Source organism: Limanda limanda, chromosome 10, assembly GCF_963576545.1.
Source record: "Limanda limanda chromosome 10, fLimLim1.1, whole genome shotgun sequence".
Classification (NCBI taxonomy): Eukaryota; Metazoa; Chordata; class Actinopteri; order Pleuronectiformes; family Pleuronectidae; genus Limanda; species Limanda limanda.
In genome coordinates, this window is record NC_083645.1 from 19,135,869 (window position 1) to 19,157,285 (window position 21,417).

At 45.4% G+C, this 21,417-nt stretch overlaps 1 protein-coding gene across 1 annotated transcript; it reads left to right on the top strand.

Annotated features, from left to right (window-relative positions):
* Positions 1-5,386: 5,386 nt before the first annotated feature.
* On the top strand, positions 5,387-17,090 carry bcorl1 (BCL6 corepressor-like 1). Its single transcript, XM_061079752.1, has 11 exons — positions 5,387-5,409; positions 5,513-8,080; positions 8,305-8,434; positions 8,732-9,211; positions 11,293-11,480; positions 11,742-12,014; positions 12,128-12,294; positions 12,739-12,884; positions 13,474-13,551; positions 14,886-15,057; positions 15,397-17,090. The coding sequence occupies exons 1-11, from the start codon at positions 5,404-5,406 to the stop codon at positions 15,758-15,760; spliced, it is 4,572 nt and encodes a 1,523-aa protein (XP_060935735.1). The 5' UTR covers positions 5,387-5,403; the 3' UTR covers positions 15,761-17,090.
* The last annotated feature ends 4,327 nt before the right edge of the window (positions 17,091-21,417 follow it).

The following is a 21,417-nucleotide window of genomic DNA, read 5'->3' on the forward strand; positions in this document are numbered from 1 at the left end:
CTGCGTGCGGACGGTTATTTCCTCAGCACCACAAGTGTTGAGAAAAGTAGGAAACGTGTTTGGCCCCTAAAGCGCTGGAGACCCGGTGTACAGAGCCAGGCCTGCACGGCTCTCTGGATCCAGGTAGATCCTGATTACAGCTGAGTAACCTGCGAGCTGCTTAACTACAGAGCACCGGTGTGATTATGGAGCAGGAGAGCTCAGGATCCCGAGGTTGTGTGTCCTGTGTCCCTGAGGACTGGTGTGGTAGAACTTTTATCTGTTCGCCTGGGTCTGACTGGACCATGCAGATGTGTTGTCATTCCCCTCAGAGCTGCACTCATGAGCTGTTGCTCCTCTAATGTCCTCTGCTCCTCTGTCTCTGTGACAGTCAGTGAAGGACAAGACTGGGCACCTATACTCAAAGTGAAGATGGAGGGAAAAGTTAGAAGTAAAAGGTTTTTTTCAGACATAATGTGAACATGGTTTGACCTCAGCAGAGGTTCCTCTGTACATCAGGAGCTTGAGACTTGTTTCTTCCCCTTGGCTCTTTGTGTTGTGGCTTTATAAAGTAGTCTGTCTGTCTTCAGCTGTGTAGAATGCAGATGTAAAACCAGGATTCTTGTCTGTATAGGTTGAAAGCTTTCGTCCCTGAGTGGTTCGCCTTGTCTTGATTGTGTGGAAAGTCTGCCACAGAACTATGGGTTACAAGTGAAATTCATATAGTTTTATCCCGATTGTAGTTTTGCCTAGAGTCATCTTGTCTTTAGAAAACCATCAACATGAGTTCAGCTCAAATCAGACCTGATAGTAGCAGGAAATGTGATTTTGACACAAGTGAATGATGTTGAACTTTACATCCAGTGCAGAGTGAGTGAGTTTCTCTCTTCTGGCCCCTCATGCTGTCAAAACTCTGTCCAGGCCAAACCCAGGAAATGGTGAAAAAAGATCACATGGTGCAGTTGGGATGTGGTCGTCAATCATGAATCATGAAATCCGAAGGAGTAAAGTTGTCATGTGTCTACACAAATTGTCTCATTTCAGCTATTTTGGACCAATTGTGTGCTTTAGTTTTTTTGTGAAGGACAAGAACAACTTGACGGCTTTGATAATGATCCAGAATCTACAGATTCCAATAACATAGCTTCAGGTTTCTAGGGGGATGTGCAAATACGTGTGCTGTCCATTTAGTATGTGTGTTCAGGTTGCTTGTCGTCACCTTGTGAGCGAACGTGTTTGTGTGCCACTGGAGTGATGGAGGTCAGTGCATGCGTGGGCCCTGTGAGCCTCATGGGAAGTCAGGGAAGTTAAACCGATGGCATCTGCACAGATCACTAACTTATTTAAAGATAACATCGTTGCGAGTTTGGGAAAATCCTGCACACAAACCCCCCAGTGAAGGTTGTGTAGTGGTTTCCCTCCATCTCTATGAGAGCAGCTCCGTGTGTGTGTGTGCAGCTGAATCCCTCACACACCCGGACTTCCTCGTGTTAACTTCCCTGCAGCGGACCCGTCACATCTCTCTTCCTCCTCCGGGTCTCTGTGTCTCAGACATCCCGTGGAGCGAGCATCACCCCCGGGTGCAGACTGCGAGCTGCCCCGCCGGACCCCGGAGCTCCAGCCCGGGCTCCGTGGGACCCTCTCCGCCTCCCTCGCTCCACAGACCCCCGCTGCAGCTCCTTCCTCCATCGCCCACCACACAACCCCTCTTGTTATCAGTCTAGCGCACCGTTACACTCTTCTTCTTCTTTTTTTTTTTTTGGTCGCGATCCCCAATTCCCCTTGAGCGGCTGGAGGCCCCGCGTTGCATGCCGGTACCTGCAGTCCTCCCCCCTCCCAGCCTCTCTCGCCTGTAATCCTGGGCGTGGATACCCGAGCACTACATCTCCCAGGCTGGCCCCGGTGCACCCTCCTGCCCCTCGCCCGCTCCACCAGCAGACTGACTGGGAGACCGGAGATACGGAACGGACTGTCTTGGCGACCCCCCCCCCCCCCCTTCCTCCTCCTCCTCCCTTTCTCCCCCTCCTGGACTTTTGAGAACCGTCGAGATCGGCGGAGGCGACGAGGCTGGACTCGGTAACCGGAGCCGAGCCGCGGCTGCATTGTCGTGTCCAACATGCCATCTGGACGAGAGGCTCCGTGAGTGTTTGTGTCAAGAGACATCTTTTATATATTCACCTCGCCGGCAGATTAATCAGTCAGAGGGAGATGAGAGGGTCGTCCAGGGGGGGGAGGCGGAGAGGAGAGGCTCGGTGGGTCGGTGGTGGTGGCGGGGCTCCGCGAATGCTTCAGTCCGTCCAACAGGGGCCGGACACGGGCGAGCACTTCACGGCAGGTCGGCCGGGGATAAATAACAAGAGCTGCCTCAACATGTCCGAACCACCGGGAGAGACGCGAGGGTCCGCGGACACTCCGCTGGGAGAAGGGAGGCTGGGAGGTAGAAGCTGGGAACTGGGTATTGGGAAGCTGGGAAGCTGGGAGACCGGGAACCTGGAGGCTGGGAACCCGGAGGTGGGAGCCTGGACCCGCGGTGATGGTGGTCAGTGGTTCGCCCTCTTTGTCGCGGCAGCACCAGCACTAAGTTGTCGCCCACCCCGCGGTGTAGTTGTCCAGCATGGCTACTTTCTCCATGTTGCTCCAGCGGCTCACACCCATTATTGTGTTTATTTAAGACCAGGCAGAGTAGATGTGACTACTCTGGTCCGGAGGATTGAGTTTGAACCCGGGTGGACTCACCTCATCGGCCGGTGCAGAGGTGACACTCGGGGGCTCCGCGGACGCAGCCTCTCGCTGGAAGAACCCCCTTAAACATCTGCCGTTCCCCGCCATACACTTCCAATCCCCCGCCAGCTCCTCCGTGGTGTTTACTGGAGGATTAGCCGGAGCCCGGTCCCTGCCTTGTGGCCGTGTTTGCCCCGTGGAGGGACGGGATCCCCGGGGTGCCTCTCGCCGCCATCTCTCTCCCCGGAGCCCCGGAGCTCTCCGGAGTGTCTCCGTGCTGATGCTGCTGAGCACCGGGGGACAGACGTGGTGTCTTCCGCGGGTGTCCCGATGTCACCGTGCACTCCTCAGGTTTGACATTGGGACGTGTGTCTGTTGTGTGCTGGACAGACGGGGATCAGACCCGAGTGGGGGGGTGGTTTGCTCCACTTTGTTCCGCTGCTGCTGCACACACACACGCATCCACCGGCCTGCACCACGCAGAGCGGAGGATGAATTCAAATGTTGTTCTGGAGCAGATCGCAGCACAAAGACAAACTATGGCTGAAAGAACTGTTGTGCACGGTGATGAATGCAGACCCTCCTCACCCCCCGGACCCCCCGGACCCCCTCCAGTCCACACTCACAGAGATCGGTGTGTCAGTCATCATGTGCATCGTCCCCCTATGAGGCTGAAACGTGTTTTCATCCCCCATCAAAGCTCCGGTATAGATTTTGTGCCTCGGCTCTTTCCCTCTCGTCTCATTTACTTGCAGATGTGCTCACCTCTTCCTCACAGACTCCGCTGCTGGGCCGTGTGTGTGTGTGTGTGTGTGAGTGAGAGTGATGCAAAGGTTTGTGTTCACATGGCATCAAACTGGATCTACTGCTGGCACCATGTCAGTCATTACAGGGGTTTGCATTCAGGTTTTCATTCTACCGTGATGAAGAAGCCCTTTGTTTGAGTCTCACAAGTCATGTGTGTGGATCCATGTCCAATTTGAGATAAGAATGATGAGCACTTAACATTATATGACCCCACCCCCCACACATTAAAACTGCATTTAACAGAGGTGGATGAGCTCGTGAATTATTAACTGTCCACTGATAGATAATCCTTAATTATATAAGCAAGTAACAAAACCTTCGCTGGCTGTCAGTCACCCACTTTTCACCGGAGTGTTCAGGTCTCTATCGTTGAAGCTGCTACTCACTCGTAAAAAAGATGATTTGATGGATCCCGGTTGATTGTGTCATGGATGGATTACTGAATGAGCCCATCAGGCCCCGGGGCCCGGGCGGCCGAGGGCCCCTGGAGCATGAGCCTCGGTCTGAAGTCTGCTGCAAGCATTCCTCATTGAGAAATCACAGGGCTGAGTCAAAGCTAAGGATGCTCCAGTTGTGTTTTTTATCCTGACACTCTAACATTGAGAATCTGCTGATACAGAAACCGATCTCGTATGAATTTATTATCTCTTTGTTCATTTTTCTCCCGTGGCGTAGTTCAGCGACAGTCAACCTGCATTAAAGTTATTGAAGCAATTTAAAGTCCCACTCCACTCAGAAACGTGTTTGGCTTATTGTTCCTTGATTTGAAAGTTTGACCTTCACTGTGCAGAAAAATGTATGTGCAGAGTTTGGCACCAGAAGGCTGTTTTCACATTAATCTGCTGAAAGGGAAAGTTTCTCTGTTTTTTCTTTTGTCTGAGACATTTACGCACCAGCATGATTTGTGACATCAACACCAGCTTGGAGCAAATCACGGTCCAACGTGCAACTTATGTTTTGTGGAAACTTGTAGCCTCCAATGCACTTAAATAGAGAATTGATGGGCTTTTCAATGAAGTGAGAGGCAGCTTGTGTCCAACAGTTGAAATGAACAATATTTGCATATTAATGGGACAAGAAGCATGTGGTTTTATCAACTCTTAACTAGTTACCTGATCTTTTTGGTGATATCAGACACATAATCGTTGAATTCAGTGTATTCTTGTTTCTTAAAAGCTGTCTGGAGGGGATGTTCAAATATGTTTGAAAGCAGATTATCCCTAGTCGACACGAAAGAACCTGCATCACAGATCTGTTTTATACAGTTATTTTTAATATCTTGTATCATATGTTAGAGTGTGCGATTTCTACAAAGAGAAATCAGAGTGTGGATCTGTTGTGGCAGGAATGTTTGAAGAGGATTTAGACTGTGAAAGAAATGGTTTCAATCAACGACAGAAATTCGCATGTTTCTACCCGAAGCTTGTTGGCTCATGATGCATTAGGTCTCATTTCACCTCTTGAATATCTCATTTTTAGTAAAGACTTTTCACATTATGGATTTGAACCCGATAGTTTGAATGTGTCCCTGTCCTGTGTGAAGACAAACAGAACAAACACGTTCCTCAGTCCATCACGCTTCCCTCTGCTAACCTGAATCATGTCAGTGCTCCGAGGAAATTGTCGCAAATCTGCCTGCGTGTCTCAAAGAAAGAAAGTTTTCAATTACCCAATGTAGGTTACTCTGAATCAATTACTGTTGCATAGGACACGGCTTATTCCTTCACCAGGGCTTAAATAAATGTCTTCTCTATAATTGAAACGACAACAGCACTAACAGTGATTACATTAACTGTTCTTTTTCTCTTTTGTTTTGCAGCGTATCACAGAATTTTGAGAAAAACTCGCCTGACTGACTCAGCTACCCCCAAGGCATGTTGTGTTAAAAAAACACCTATGCAGGTAATTGATTTATTATCATTATTGCAGTTAGTTTGCTTAGATCACAGCATCCGGTCCTCTTATCTAATTAACACTGGCCTAATTAACTTCTTTTATTGCTCAGGTGGATCCTACACTAATGAATGTAGGGGATGGAGGCACGGTGAGCAGAGAGATCAGTGCTCCAAATAAAGCTGCCACTACTATGGTGGGAAATCCCCCCCAGACGTTACCCTCTGAGTTTAGAGGAGATGTTACCCTCAGTCAGCAAAACAAGACCACTCCAACAACAGACTGTAAGACAGCGAAAGCCTGCCTGGACACTAGCAATTACAACCACAGCCCAGAGCTTTCTTCACCTCAGCAGCCCAACAATGCGCCAGTGTCAGGCTCAGAGAAGAGAGCAGACAAAAGGGCACAGGCCCCTAAACTCAAGGCTGACGCTGCGGCCGTTTTCCCCACTTCTCAGTGGTCAAGTGGTGTGAAAGCCGGCCGGGAGGACTCACTCAGCCCCTGTCTCAGCAATGTGACATCCAGTAAGAAGTCACACCCGCAAACACAATCGCTGGAAAGTGTTTCCCCTGGGTTTCAGTGCTCCGCCATGTTTAAACCAGCCCAGCCTGTTGCCTTTCTTCCTTCCACTAATTTCGCCTCACCACTTTGTAAAATCACTCTTCCACCAGCATTGGGTCAGATTGCAGCGCTGAGAGAAGCCACAGCCAATCAGTTTCAAAAAGGCATTCAGCCTCAAAGTTCAGGTGTCGGAGGGACGTCGCTCAGTCGGACCTTTCCCTACCAGTTCTCTGTGGGACGGTCACCAGCTAAAGATAAAAAAGCAGGCACATCAACCTCAAAACTTAAATCTAACCATTCAACGAGTAAGAACACCAAATCTGCAGGGGAGCATAAATCCTTAGCCTCAGTGGTAGCCTCACCAGCTATTGCACTACCATTGCAGCACCCGTTATTAACCCCTGCAGCACCCACCCACTACACACTATCTCCCACTGCTGCCATTTGCTGTGGCTCTGCCCTTGCCAGCATCACCTCTCAAAGCAGACTGCTGAACCATGTGGAGAAAGGCAACAGCATAGACAAGACGACGATGGGCTCTCTTAAAACCGCACTTCCCTCCGCTTCGGAGGACCACACAGCTTGTTCCATCGAGTCAAGAGACGTCCCTCTCGATTTGTCCGCTAAATCCAAACGTCCAAAATGCATAAATGACCCTCCAGTTTCTCTGATGGAGCCTCATAGCACTGAGTCAAATGAGCGAGATTTTCTGAACTCAAAGAGGATTCATTCCTCAACTTACAGCTCTGCCGTGCAATACCCTATCCTACCCAATGCCCACAGAAACGGGTCCCATCAAAAGCAAATAAATAGGCCTCAGAATCACCAGGTCCCAGAGCCCAAACCCGCCTGGTGTAAGGGATCTGCACAAGACCCCATCAAAAACATCCCTGGAACTTATGTAGGTGTGGCGAGCCCCATCCTGGCTTCTACTCTGCGGGGTAAAGACGGAAAGGGAACCTTTGCGGATGAATTTCAGAGTTTTGCGAAGCAGGAGTTTATATCTATAATTGACCAAGGAGAACATCTGGCCTCAGGAGGAAAGAAGCCATCCGGTCTTAAGGGCAATCAGCATGCTCACAGCGCCAAGCATGTTAAAAACACCAGCACAGCCATAGCTAAGAACTGTTCATCTAAAGCAGCCCTAACGACTACGCTATCAAGCTCTGCCAACGCTCAGAAGTCTGCACCGGGCAAAACAGCAGTGCCATGCTCGACCACTGTTGTCAATCCAGCCTGGCAGCAGCCGTCTCATCATCCTCACCGAGCCTCCTCTGCTCAGAGAAAAATCACCCACGGCTCCACAAAGACAAAGGGCAGCACAGGTACCGAGGGATCCAGGTTGCAGAGCGCTCATCACAGCCCGTCCAGTCAGGAGGAGCAGAAGTGGGAGAGAATGAATTCTCCGCTGTCGAACCTCACGTCCATCGTGAAGCAGCAAGCTCTGGAAACGACAGCACCGAGCGCTGAGGGTAATACTCAAGCTTCACCTGTTGCATCCAGAAAAGCTGACGTTCTGAAACCAGTCGCGGGGAGTCAAGACACACAGGCCAAATACCCACCTTACTGGTCCGTGGATAAATGGCCGGGTGTACCATCTCCAGAGGATTTAACTCAAACAGTGAAAAGAAACGAGAAGGCGAACGCCACCGAGCCTCTGGAGAACAACACAGAGTTACGCACCAGTCAAGGGGAAAACACGGGACTACAAACGAAGCAAGGCTCTTCAAAGCCCGATGGCCAGTCTCATCTCTTCGGGAGAAATGCATCAACAAACAAGAACAGGATGGAGAGCAAACTAGCCCAGGTGCTAGAGGGGGAGACGGTGAAGAAAGAAAGTGGGGCAGCAGACAGTGCTCCCAGTGAAAAATTGGAGGGCATGGTGGCGTCTATTCTTACGGGCCAGTGTGCCAGGGGAGGCGACAAGTTTGAGAAAAAAACCAATGGAACCAAAGAGGAGTCGCCAGCCAAAGCAAAAGCTGCTGCCATCAAGCAAAAGAAGACAAGTCCTAAGAAGCCAGTGAAGGAGAAGTCGCCCACTGAGCCGTCGAAGAAGGCGGCAGGAAAGAAGAAGCAAGACGCAGAAAATACTCCGACCAAAGTGTCCAGCGCAAAGAAGGTGAAGTATCTGTGTTTAATGTCCTAAATATCTCCATTCATTTCTCACAATATTCTGTTGAATCTGCCATACAGCGCTCCCTTTCAATAACATTAATCCACAAATAATGATGTATAATTCCAAGCGTTTATTTTGAGTCTGTCAGATGTTCCATCTCATGAAAGCTCTGTGATCAATAGTGTCCAATACAGCACACTCACCCAGTCTCCTGTGTACTTCAGCAGAAGAAACCACCTGCACCTGTGTTGGAGCAGAGTCTGTCTGCCGGAAAACTTTCCCCACAGAGTAAAGGGTCGATTCCAAAGGACAAGACCAGTCCCAGCAAGGTTGAGCAACCAACCCCGAAGAAAACAGGTACAGTCTTTGTTTTTGTTATTGTGACATTAAAGGCTCTGAAAAATGTCACAGCAGCAGCAAAACTGTCTGTTATCTCCCGCAGATCATTAAGCTTGTGTTTGATATCTCTACCTTCTCATAGTTCTAGCTCTGGAGATAACAGCCTGCAGTCAGCCTGCGTAGTCTGGTAGACGATGTGTGTTTAGCAGTCAGAAAATGTCTCACTGTCTCTGAATAGCCTGTTTTTCATGTCTCTGTCATGATTCTACGCATAAACGCTGGTGTGAGTGAAACAATCCTCTGTGATTTAATCAGTTACAGATAGTGGAAGCAGTCCTCCTGGTGTGGAGACTCCAGTCTCTCTCAAAAGCTCCACCATTTCCAGGAAGGACACTGACGTTACAGAGAGCTCCTTCCCGAGACTGAGGAGAGGAAGACGGCGAGCGGATGAGGCTCGACTCGACCTCTGGGGCTTTGCGACACCTTCGCCTCCACCCCCACCCCCACCGATGCCTCCTCCACCTCCAACGTCCCCGTCACCCCCTGTGACTCCCACTCAACCCGTCCGCCGCCCGAGAGGGAGGCCTCGCTCGAACCCGCTGCCAGAGCGAGCGCATCAGGCCAAGGTCAAGTCATGTAGTGCGGAGGGCTACACGCCTGCTCATAAGAAACGCCGGCGGTGTCGGAGCACAAAGTATCAGACGGGAGACTACATCACTGAGAAAGACAAGATGGAAGATGGAGAGCACCCTGAGGAATCTGACTCCCTGAGGCGGGACAGTGGAACTCCAGCAGGTACGCTCTCCGTTTCTCTCCAAAGATCAGTAAAGATTTAATGAACTGTTTCCAGCCCAAGTTTTCATCAAAGAAAATTATAGCGCAAATCATAGCATTTTAACATAGAATCTTATTTGTATCTTTAAACGATGCAGAGCTGAAATAAAAATTTGATTGAGCAACTAATTGTCACAAAAATTTAATTAGAGCCCAAATGACAAGTCGGTTTAATTATTGATTATTAAATGGGTGATGTGTAAGTTTTTGCAATCGTTACAGAGCCAACGTCACCATTAAACAGCTGTTAAGGAAAACACAATTATTATTTGCTTGCAACTATTTAGTTAATTGATCAGTGGTTTGAGTAATCTGGTAAGAAATATCTCTAACATTCCCCAATTCTGGCTTTTCAAATGTGACAATTTGTTTCAAATAATTGTAAAATAAACATGAAGCGTTTTGGAATGCTGCTCAGACTGGGACTGAACAGCAGGTGGTGGATGTTTTTCACGAATCTCTGTCATTTTAGAGACAACGAATTAATCTGTTCATCGTAAAAAAAGAAAGAGCCGATTAGTCATATTAAAAATTACTGCATTTACGAATGACAAAATAATGGTTATAATCCTTTAAACACACAGTTGGTAGCATTAGTTGGTAACAGTTTCACAAATAAGCCTGAGTTGTTCTACTCTATTACTGTTATATATTAATCCTCTTTTGGCCGCTGACCAGACTAAGTGACAAAACATTTGGCTCTGCTGGCTCATGATGGGCATTTATCATCATTTCTGACGTTTAATAGACTTAGTGATTATTCATTCTTGGAAAAATGATCTAATGAATGAGTCTGTACTGACAATAGTTGCAGCCCTGTTCAAGTCTGTGGAATAACTATTTCCTTAATGACATAATTTCCTGATTTAATCAACTTAAGACACATGATTTGGTGTCAATGAGTCTTTGGAAGTAGAAATAATGCATTGACCCATTTACCAGGTTTGTGTACATTTTCAAACATTAATACTTTTTAAAATCAGACCAAAGATGTCTCTCTGACAAACCTTAAAAGCTCAAATGCTCACAGTTCTTGTGGCCTGAAATGCCTGAATATTTGATTAAATAAATATATCAAAACGAAATTGATTGATATTTCATATAATTAATCATTTGCATAAGCTTCTGATCATTAGGGATTTCTGAGCCCAGAGTGTGTTCATAAAAATATCAGTTCAGACTGTCAGTGAGTCAAAAAGAAAACTTAGCTTCTGTAATTAAATAGACACTAACAAATTAATTTTATGAGCATATACATCTTCAAAAAATTACATTGGAAAGGGATTAAAAGAACATTGTTAGACCCTTTGAAACTAGAGTGTACATAGAAAGCATATGATAACAGGCTAAGTTACAGAGTATGCAGTGAACATGCAGTGAACATGCAGTGAACATGCAGTGAACATGCATGCATTAAACTCTCAGATCCAAGTCACACGTACACAGAGAAGGCAGCTGTCAGACCGAGGTCGACCCGCTCGCTGAGAACTGAATGCCTGTTGCCAAACGTGCACAGCTCCAGAGGAAAGAACTGGTATTATGATGAGGCCTGTCTGTCTATCGAGGACAGTAATAACTTTATTGATAATTTAATGACCCGTGGTGGGATTTCTCCTTGTGCTGCTGATGGCCAGTTCGAAAAACAATGACAAATGAGTCATCATATGAAAGAGAGTGACTCTACAATAAAGCAATGATACTAAACACAAATTTAGAGATCTCACAAGCTCAATATTGTGCTGTTGTGGGACCGATTAGACTCACACAGGCTGTCACAGTCTAGGTGATGAATGAGAAACACTATATGACACATAAGGTTTATATCTAGAGAGTTTCCACGTTCTTAGACGAGGATGATTGGTGCAGGAAGTACCGTCTATCTGATGTTGACCAAAAAAAGTGCCTAAAAAGAAAGCGGATGAAGCTGCATCAGTGCAGCAGATAAGACGGCTGGTGGGTGTGATGGGTTGTTGAAATGTTTATCTTTCTTCATCTGTTTGATGCCACTCAGCACATCCTCCTATACTGTTTTGTCATCACAGATCCACAAGGGGATCAGTGTCCGAGTCCCACTGCCTGCAGCCCGGAGCCTCCTCCACGGAAATCCTCATTCACCCGCTCAGGATCGGTCCGCTACCACGAGAGCGAGGAGTCTCCGGAGCGCAGCGATAAACCTGCAGGGAAGAGAAAGTTCAAAAGCAAGCATTTAAGTGACAGCGACGAGCCGAAGGTAAGTCACCTGCTGATGCTGCCTGTTGGGTAACAGTTCATTGGAACTCATACAGGGTTGATAGATGTATGTTGTTGTGTACCACGTATATATATAAGCTTACAGTGCCCCCCTGTGGCTAGACATATGCCATGTTTGTCACGTGTAATGTCAGCTTCTTTATTACAGCACAGGTCTTTGACAAGTGGAACCTGTTGCCATATCCTAGCATCCCAAGAGCTTCTACTTCATTGTGTCTTAATCAATGAATCATTATTTCAGATTAAGATTAAGACCAAACGCAGCAGCTTGGGCAAGCGAGGCGCCTCACTCGCTCTGGGTGACGGTGGTGCTGATGTAAAAAGGACAGAAAGCCCCCCTCCCACTCCCAAAAGTTTGCCAGCATCTCCACCCAGTAAGAAAGCCTCATCAGGAATAAGCAGTGGTTCAGAGTCTCCTCCCAAAAGAGTCATTCCTCCAGAGGTTCGTCGACTTATCGTCAATAAAAACGCTGGAGAGACTCTGCTGCAACGCGCCGCTCGACTGGGCTATCAGGTAAAATCATGTTTTTTTAAACTTGTGTAGTATCGTTAAACATTTATCTCCAGTTGCCACCGTACGTCTTTGAGACTTATGACACTGTCCGGGTGTCCTTCCTCTGTCCTCAGGATGTGGTTCAGTACTGTCTGGAGAAGGACATCAGGGAGGTGAATCGCCGTGACAACGCTGGTTACACAGCTCTGCATGAGGCCTCCTCCAGAGGCTGGACTCAGATAGTCCAGATCCTGCTGAGACATGGAGCAGACGTGAACTGCAGCGCCCAGGACGGAACACGGTGAGATCACACGATGCATGATTCAGCGTTATGGTTGTAATAAATTGATTTCATTAAATAATTTATACATATTAAGAGAGCCATTGGTTATTTGTAAACAACATATGTACTAATAATATCCATATTGTGTTCTATTTTTTTTTAACTGGGGTAAATATTTTGTGTTTATTAACATCAGAAATTATCCAGGTCTGTTGGGTTCCTGTTGTGTTTACTGTCTGAAACGGAGGTTGTTCATTTATTTAAATATTTAAATCCCTTCCTTTTTATTTTTCGCTGTATCTTTGGGGGGTGTAGAGTAGTTGTTTAGCCCTTTTTCTTTAGATAAATAATAACTGAAATACACCCAATTTAACAAATAAAGAGAATAAAAAAATAATGAATACTCACATCCTCAGTGAGAGGCTGTATGTTATATTCATGTCTCGTTGTTTCTTCCACTAGGCCTCTTCATGATGCAGTAGCGAGTGACAACCTTCCAATAGTCTGGTTGCTTCTAAACCACGGAGCAGACCCGACTCTGGCCACCTACTCTGGACACACACCAGTCAAACTGGCACATAGTCTCGGCATGAAGACTTTCCTCACAGGTACAACTTTTATTTTCATATTTTCCATCACTGGAACTAATCTTTGGATAAATGGAATCATTCCTCCTCCTCCTCCTTAGGGTATTTGAAATAGTACAGACTAACCTTATTCTTCCCATCATCAACAGTCACTTTAGACACTGTTCACAACAGGCTGGAACAAAGCTTCTTGAAATCTTTCATTATTACAATTCAGGCAGTGTCACAACACATAAATAAACTGAACATTCCCATCACCACACATTAAAAACAGTGAGTCATAAAATCTTCCATCCACGTTAAACTTGACATTAACAATTTGAGACAACAGCAGAGTAAAAGGTGGAGCTCACCTTCATGAGTTTACACATCTACAGCTCAGGTCACTTTGTGTGGCTGTTTATTTTTTTTTCAACATCCTTCTTTATAAAACAAACTGATGTGTTGCTTTCACATGTGCTAAGTCTTCTCACTTTTCTCATCATGTATTTCTTCTTGGCTCTGACAGGTACACAAGCGTTAGGATTATGACGATCCTGAATTCAGTATCAATAATAACATGCAACCTTAACTTGGGTCAGCGTGTAATACAAGACTGTTTTTTTTCCAGAATATTTCACAGAACTGGAAGGTCGAACTGAACAGGACTCCTGTTTACCCTGGGATTTCTACAGCAGCTCACTGTTTGGTAAGAAACCTTCACACGTGTTCATTTATCTGATCTGATTGTCTCTCTGTTTGTCTTTGTCAATCAAAATGTCTGTTTGAATATGTAAATGTGGTGTGTAAAAGGCGGTTGTTAGCTCATTCCTCAACCGTCAGTGAGGCGAGTTGAGGCTTGTCGGAGCAGTTAGTTTGAAGGCTGGGCTCGGGCTCAGCCACTGGGATGTGGCCACGGGGAACCAGGGGAAGAAAAGCAGGGTTCGATCTGAGTGGAAGAAGAGAAGGAAACATACGCTGTTTTCAGACATGAAAGGCAAAGTTCGGGTAAAGTCTGGACCGAGTTCTCCGGACTTTACTCAAACTTTGACTTTTACACATCCACAACACAGCTGGAGGTTCTCTGCACACACACACACATTTACAACAGTAACAAATTCTCCAAGTAATTCAGGCGAGAGGTGGAGCAGCCGGGTGGAGCAGACAGAGGCAGGAAGTGACGTATTCATTGTGATCACGTTTACAGCACCCGACACAGTCGTCAGCTCTTAAAGTCACAAATTGACTTCTTTGTCGGTGTCTTCTGTGTGCATCTCACTGCTTTGTCACCGAGAGATATTTGTTATCTTTTTGTTTAGTTATTTCATTTTTGCGCCTGTCACATGTGCCTGTCACAACTCCCCCCACTCACTCACGGTGAATCCCCCGCTGTGTCCTCACATAGAATTCCCCTGACTTTCTATAGATTTTATACCTTGAGGCCAGGCGGAGTAACTCTGTAGAAACTGCGGAAAGGCTTCTAAAGAGGTTCTGCAGAGTTCAGTCTGAAAGCAGCTATAGAGTGGAAGTGAATACAGTGTAGAATCAAAAGGTTAATTACAACTACAAAACATTAGGACAAATAATTTTGTATTCTTTATCAAAACTTCTTTATCTGCTCCAATCCTAAAGCTTCACCTAAATCTTTCAATTAAAGAAGAACAAGTCTCCACCAAAGTACATTAATTTATGAAATAAAATCTATTTCCTCTCATGTCGAGTGTTTGCAGTTTATACAGTTTACGCTTCTACTGCAGTTAAAGGTCCATCACTTTTTTCTTGAATGAAAAATAATATCCACATGTTAATGAGATGCAGAATATGGGTCTAGTTTCATGTCTCTGTGTAGGATGCACTTAACTTCAAACTCTTCAAACACTAAGAGTTTGTTTTCCATAACTGATCAGCATCGCCAGAATCACGGAGGCTTCATTAAAGTTGGTGTGACTTTAACGTCCACTAGGGGGCGTCCTTTCCATGAGTACCACAGCAGCGCAGCAGCATGTCCTCCATCTCTCCTCACCTCAGAGTTTCTCTCCACAGAGACGGACAAGGAGCCGTGTTGGGACTTCCTGCTGTCGGAGCAGAACCAGGAGCTGGAGGAGAATCCTCCGGTGAAGACCGAGCCCGACTCGGACAGAGACTGTCTCCTGTTCGAGTTCTCGTCTGAGCCGCTGCTTCCCTGCTTTCATGTCCAGGTGTCACTGACACAAGGGTGAGTCCAGACATCGTTAGTACAATCAATTCAAACCAAATCCTTATAATTTGTTAATGTAATAAGATTCAAATCAACATCTGCGTCCAGTCTTGCAGTAATTGCTGATTTTTTTAACCTGATAACTTTGTGCATTGTGTTAAAGTGAGTCTGATATTTTTTACTGGAGTTAAGACTGTTTACATTTAGCATGATGCTGTTACTCTCCCCTTATACATTTGTGTATTCTCAGTTTTGATGTAATAGCCCAATGTTTTCAAATATGGGAACAATTTTAAGGTATCAAAGATGAGAGTAGATACTGATCGCTGTTACTCATCTGTGCTCTCTCTCGCACAGCTTTTGCAACTGGTTCCTCCTGACAGACGTCCTGAAGCGCCTGAAGATGTCTGCGCGGATCTTCCGGGCGCGTTACCCTCACCTGGAGGTCGTGAGTTTGCCGCGAGCCGAACTCTGGAAACAGGTGTCGGTCAGCCAGGTGAGCTCGGCTTTGGCTTCACCCTACAGAGGCAAAAACAAAGACGAGGAAGAAAAGGAGGAGGAAGAGGAGGAGGAGGAGGAGGAAGAAGGACTAGTGGAACTGGTGCGCTGCGTCCCGGAAATCCAGAGACTACTGGGCTCGTCCATTCACATCCTGCAAGAGGATGACGAGGAAGAGGAGGAAAAGACACTGACAAACACAGGGAAGCCTCACAGCCGATAGCCTCCGCTGCATCGCACTTCTCCATCAAGTTCTTCGTGCAGGCAGCAGCTCAAAGGAAACCTGTCCGTCCATTGTAGCGAGCGTCAGGGGTTTGAATTCCAGCTGCGGCTCGACACTCCATCGATAACCTTTGACCTCAGACAGAAGGTGACTAAGAGATCACCACACGGGAGTGGTCTGTGCAGGAAAGCAGCTTTCAGGTTCCTATCTATAGGTATATTTGAATAAATCAGAACTATTGAGCAAACCTTTTTTTATGGATTATGTATGTACATGGTAGTGTATATGTATATCTTGCCATCAGGGGAAAAACACATTTGGTTATATAAACGGATTTTTGTGGCAAGGACCGGATTACGTTTCACTTTTTGTTATGAGTTTGTTCCTGAGGGGAAAGCGATATTTTTTGATGGAAGCTCAGACTCTTGAGTCAGGGAGGAACAGTCATCTATCGACCTGGAGACCTGCAGAGGAGCGACCACGGCACATAATCATCAAGCATAGCCATGATTTCCATTTTCTTTCTTTCTTCATTTTTGACTTCATCATGCTCCAGATATCGTCACTGGATGGACCTAAGAGCTTAGGTTGCTTCATCTTTCCTCCACATTTCACGAAGGAAACCTGGGTCATCCGCCCCGGGACCTTTTGAGATTAAGTTTGTTTCCAGAGCCAGACAGGAACAGTTGTAGTGTTCTCCACTCCCCAGGTTGCGCTCCCTCCTGAACTGATACAGAATCCTGTGGATCTCTCTCAGAGGAAACGTTGGACCATCTCTTGAGTCCAAGGAGCTGAGACGCCCTCGTACCTGCAGCCACGGCCCCTCCCACGTCCCCACGTGCTGTTTCCAGATCCTAGAGTGCTTTGTGTTGCAGTGTTTTCTCTACACTGTTTGTTGTGCTTTATTTAATAGTCATTAATATATTTGACCTCTTGTGTATCTGACACGCTTATCTATGAAAAAAAAAAAAGTTGCTTTGTATGGTTGGTGCTTCATTTTGAAAATGTACTTATTAGGATCCCTTTATTCTGAGATTTTCCTCCCTTGTTCAAAAACAGTATTTCAAAACCGCAGGAGTACAGTTTTATTGTACTGGTGCTACGATAGATTTTGTGTTGACAATCAATGAAGTTTTTGGTTTGAAGTCACAAACTAATAAAAAAGATATTTAAGATGAAGAGACTTACGGTGTAAAGAAAAGTATAGTTTAGTTAAAGAGCAGCAGGACACAGCGAGACTGAAAGACTGAGCAGCGCGTGACATCCTGAAAGACTTTTATTTGATTCTTTTATAAGAAATCAACAAGAATAAAGCATGATTGTGAATCAGTTTAATCTCTTTGTTCTGTCCGTTTACGAAGATGACTTTAGTGTTCATGGTGTAAAGCTTCCTCACACGTTTTTCCAGAATATCCCTCTGACCTCATTTTTTCCGAATAAGTATATTTATGAAGTATTTCACTGTATTTTTAACGCTTCTGAATCAGAAGGATGATAAATAAATACTATAAATCGGCGTCGCTATGGTGCTGTAGTTCAGGGCTCATATGTATAGTCATGAGGCCTCTAGTTTCCCATCATCCCCTCTTCTCTCCTCCAATCTGTCTCCACGTTCAAGATATTGAATAAAGCTTAATCTGCCACAATGATAATCTTTTTTGCGAAGATTAAAAATCAATACTTGAATCAATCAAAGATCTTATTCAAACAGACATCTTGGTAAATATACACAGGATATATGTAGTTGTATGCAAACGTTTGAGTAAACTGCTCGTGTTTGTGGATTTTCTAAGTGAAAAGAAGCAAATAGATCAGCTAAAGTAAGCAGATGATAAAAAATTTATTTAAAGCATAAAATTATGGCATATGTATAAAATTCTGAGCCCCCTACGTGTCTAACACTGATGTCCAACCTCATTATCTCTTTGGGACATGTGAGACCAGAATGAATGATCATCTGGTGACATTTCCAGTGCTGATACGTTCTCTGATTCCTCATTAGACCTTGCGGTTACGTTCAGCGACCTCCGGCTCCTTTTAGCAACCGACTGAAGTGAGGCTGATTAAAGCCGACAAAGCAGGGGAGGCTATAAATATAATTCCTTGTGCTTCCAGGTTTAAATTTACACTGCCTGAAATCTCATTAAGAAATCACAGATCAGGGGAACTGTGGAAGTCGAGATGCGACGTGGAAAGAACCGAGAAAGAAAAAACCTCCGAGTGAGAGCAGAGGAGCTGCAGGAGGGTTCCGCTGACACAGGAGCGATGGTGCACTGCTCCACTGCAGCAGCTCCATCACTGTCACAGGGAAATGGAAACCAACATACGGCCTTGTTACAGGAATCTGTATCTAAAGTCTGCACAGAAAACGTCTCTGATGTTTAGGAATCGAGTGTAGTTGAGTTTCTCTGAAGTCACAAAGGTGTTTGGAGACAAAAGAAGCAGAAGGTCACAGCATCTTTACAACTGTTAATCATGGGGAATAATAGTCTCTTGGTTTGTGTGGTTAATCGAACAATGGGTGGAACTAGAGGCAAAAACAGACTCCACTAAATGTCAGCAACAGGACAACGATCTTACTGCTTTTAATGTTTTAATGCTTCTATGCTTTTATCTTGAGCAGCTTTCATGAAATGTCTTCGAGTTTCTTGAAAAGCACCATACAAATAAAATGTGTTATTATTATTTGAGTTTTGATATTTTACAGTTCAACCATACACTTAATTATGAAAAAAACACATCATATAGAGATATCGAATTAGGTAGTTTTTACGTAAAATATCAACTTGAGCGTTTTGACCTCTGTGACCTGTCTCTAATCTCGATCCCGCTGAGTTAATGGGGCTTATGTTTGAATACAAAAGTTTTAATTTCCATGGAGGAAGCTGCTTGAACTGTTCAAAAATAAACATTAGCCGTCACAATACTAAATTATTATTTAACTACTAAATTCAACGGTAACGCAGTTAGGCAGGAAACTGTCAGTGTGATGGTTTGATTTCCTCCACTAGAGGGAACCAGGACTGAACTTTTATTCATCTGATCTCTGAGCATGAATCCTACAGCTGATGACTTTGACTATTTCACGTCACATGAGATGATTGTTTTGCTTCAGTGGAATACACACACACAGTCAAACTGAATTAAACTATAGAGGCCTTGTGATGTGTGGAATCATCAAACTATTGGGCCACGCGGTCATAGATTCTAATTTGTCATGTGGATTATTTTGTGGAACTGGAAATTCATGTGTCTGTGAAATGAGCTGACACATTTGTAACCTTTTTCAGAGACTCTGTGACTTTGACTGATCATGTCTGCCTTCATCAGGATATGAGTCACATTACATTTCAGTCCCATAGGTTTTCTCATGTTCCCAAATCAGCATTTAAAAATCCGTTAGATGTGATGGAGCAGCCCAAACGTGGGAAACACGCAGATACATCTGAGCTCCAGCTGTTTGCTCGGGATCTGGATCTTTTGTTGTCAAGAGTTTGTGTGAACTCACAGATCTCACAATACAAGAACTGTGGTTTCACCCACTGTTTCCTGCTATTTGACATAAAGTGACTCTTCAATGTTCCTGCAGCAACAATGTTCAGTTTTCATGTTCATCTGTCAGCCTCTCCTCAACCATTAAAAACAATCTTTAGAAGCTCGAGCATGTGCTTAGTAATTCTATGGGGGTGAAATCCACACCATTAAGAAGGAGACTGGGTGTGATGATAGTGTATTGATCAGACTGTGGTGGACGGCCTCTGGGGGAATGAACGTGAAGTTCTAAGTCGGCCTGAGGTATCGTCCGAAACTAACCCCTCACAGTCAGAGGAACCATGATTCCTCTGGTTCTGCCAGACGGCCACGTGCTCCACCACCGTACCCTGATACCAACCTGGAGCCACAGACTGTTCTTCTTTCTCCTTTCAGATATGTTATTCCCTCTGTACCTTCGGGGCTCCAGTCAGCTCCTCAGTTTACAGGCTCTTCAGTTTGTTGTCAGTGTTTTAACTGCAGCTCTCGTGTTCTGACGTCGCTGTTGGAGACGGGAACTGGACCAAATTCCAGGAGTGGGCCTCATGTGAGACATGTTGTGACTTCTGTTGAGCCTGCAGGGCAGCTGCTGGGGTTGGGAAATTCTGACCTCAGTGACTACACCCCGGAAAAATGTCTTATGCACCCAGCATAATAATTAAACAAATATAGCAATATTAACCCGTACAATGACTGTGCAGGTGATTATAATAATAAAAGTGGCTTTAAACCACATTCAGCTGTAGCCTATCTTGTTTATTATCTTGTATTTACTTTGCAGTTGTCAAAATAACACTGCAATAAAAAAATGTGCATCCACTATTCTGAACCTAAACTAATGATCAGCTGATAGAAACTGGTGTTAGTCAGTTGGTTCCACGGTAATCGGACATTTTGCTGTGAGCACATGGTCCCTCTGTGTGATGCCGCTGCGTGTCACTGACGTGCAGGATGTTTTATTGTCCTGTGATGTGACACACCAGTAGTCGCCCTGCGCTGGGCCTCATGGCACAGATGGTCCCAACCACTGTGCAGCCTGTGCAGGCCCCATGAGGTTACTACAGTTCAGTCGCTGGCTGCTGTGTCTGGTCTTTATCTCCTGAGCGGTGATTACGTGTTGCCGCTGCAGGTATGAGCCTGTGGCACGTACATGCTCAGAAGGGTTTATAACACACTTGTTACACACAAAGATTTGACTCTAAAGTCATTTTAAAAAGAGTGAAATTGAAGCTTTATGTGTTCAGTGTTGTTGTACTCTTTATGTGGTTCGAGCTGTTTCCCAGAGATATGATCACATGTCTCAGGGTTGGGGGGAGTTTTGGGAAATTCTGACTGTCCTGTAAATCCAGCTTTTATTACATCATACGTTGAGTTTAGCTCTGGGATCCTCCGCCCACTTCTCCAAGCCCCTGTCGAGCCCCGCCGCTCATTGGACTCCTGTTGTGGGCCAATGGACTGTGATTGGTTTAAAACGAGGGCAAGTCTGCACAAGACCTACTGACAGACTGACATGGAAAGAGGAAGGAAGGCCGGGCGAGAGGTTTGCATTGTTCCCATAAGGGGACACAAAGTGAAAAGAGGGAAAGAGACAATAGAACAAAAGGACATGATACATACACAGTACATTAAATGTAGTTATGTGTGAGTAAGAGGGATGTGTAGTCTCTCATTTAACCAAACACCAAAAATACAAAATTCCCTTTCTATATAATCAACCTTTAACTAAAACTAAACCCTGATTTGTCCACATCTCCTTTAACAGGATTCTCTGGTTGTCGTTGGTTATTTCGAGCTCGTCTTTAACGCCTCCTCCATTGCCTTGGTTTCTCTGAGAACATCTGTTGTTAACGGAGTTTGTCTCTGCTTATGCAACAGTCCTCACAGAAAGGAGAAGTCCTGCTCACTTCACTTGCATCTAAAGCCGGGTCTGGATACTTCCTTTTTCTCTGTCAGCTCTTGTAGAAAGCAGAGGGTTGATCAGAATGTTAAACACAGGGATAAGTGATGTAACCTGGCAGAACGGTTCTCCAGACGCCTGGGAAACATTTGAGTGTCTCTGTGAGACTTTGCAGAGATCTCAGGAGGAGTCAGACGGAGGTGATCTCTCCCCACATGTCTGCAGGAGT

What these genes read in the sequence shown, in the direction of transcription:
- bcorl1 (XM_061079752.1), top strand. An exon ending in AAGTGTCCAGCGCAAAGAAG is followed by an intron (nt 8,081 to 8,304) that starts GTGAAGTATCTG and finishes GTACTTCAGCAG; the next exon opens with AAGAAACCACCTGCACCTGT. An exon ending in CATGAAGACTTTCCTCACAG is followed by an intron (nt 12,885 to 13,473) that starts GTACAACTTTTA and finishes TTTTTTTTCCAG; the next exon opens with AATATTTCACAGAACTGGAA.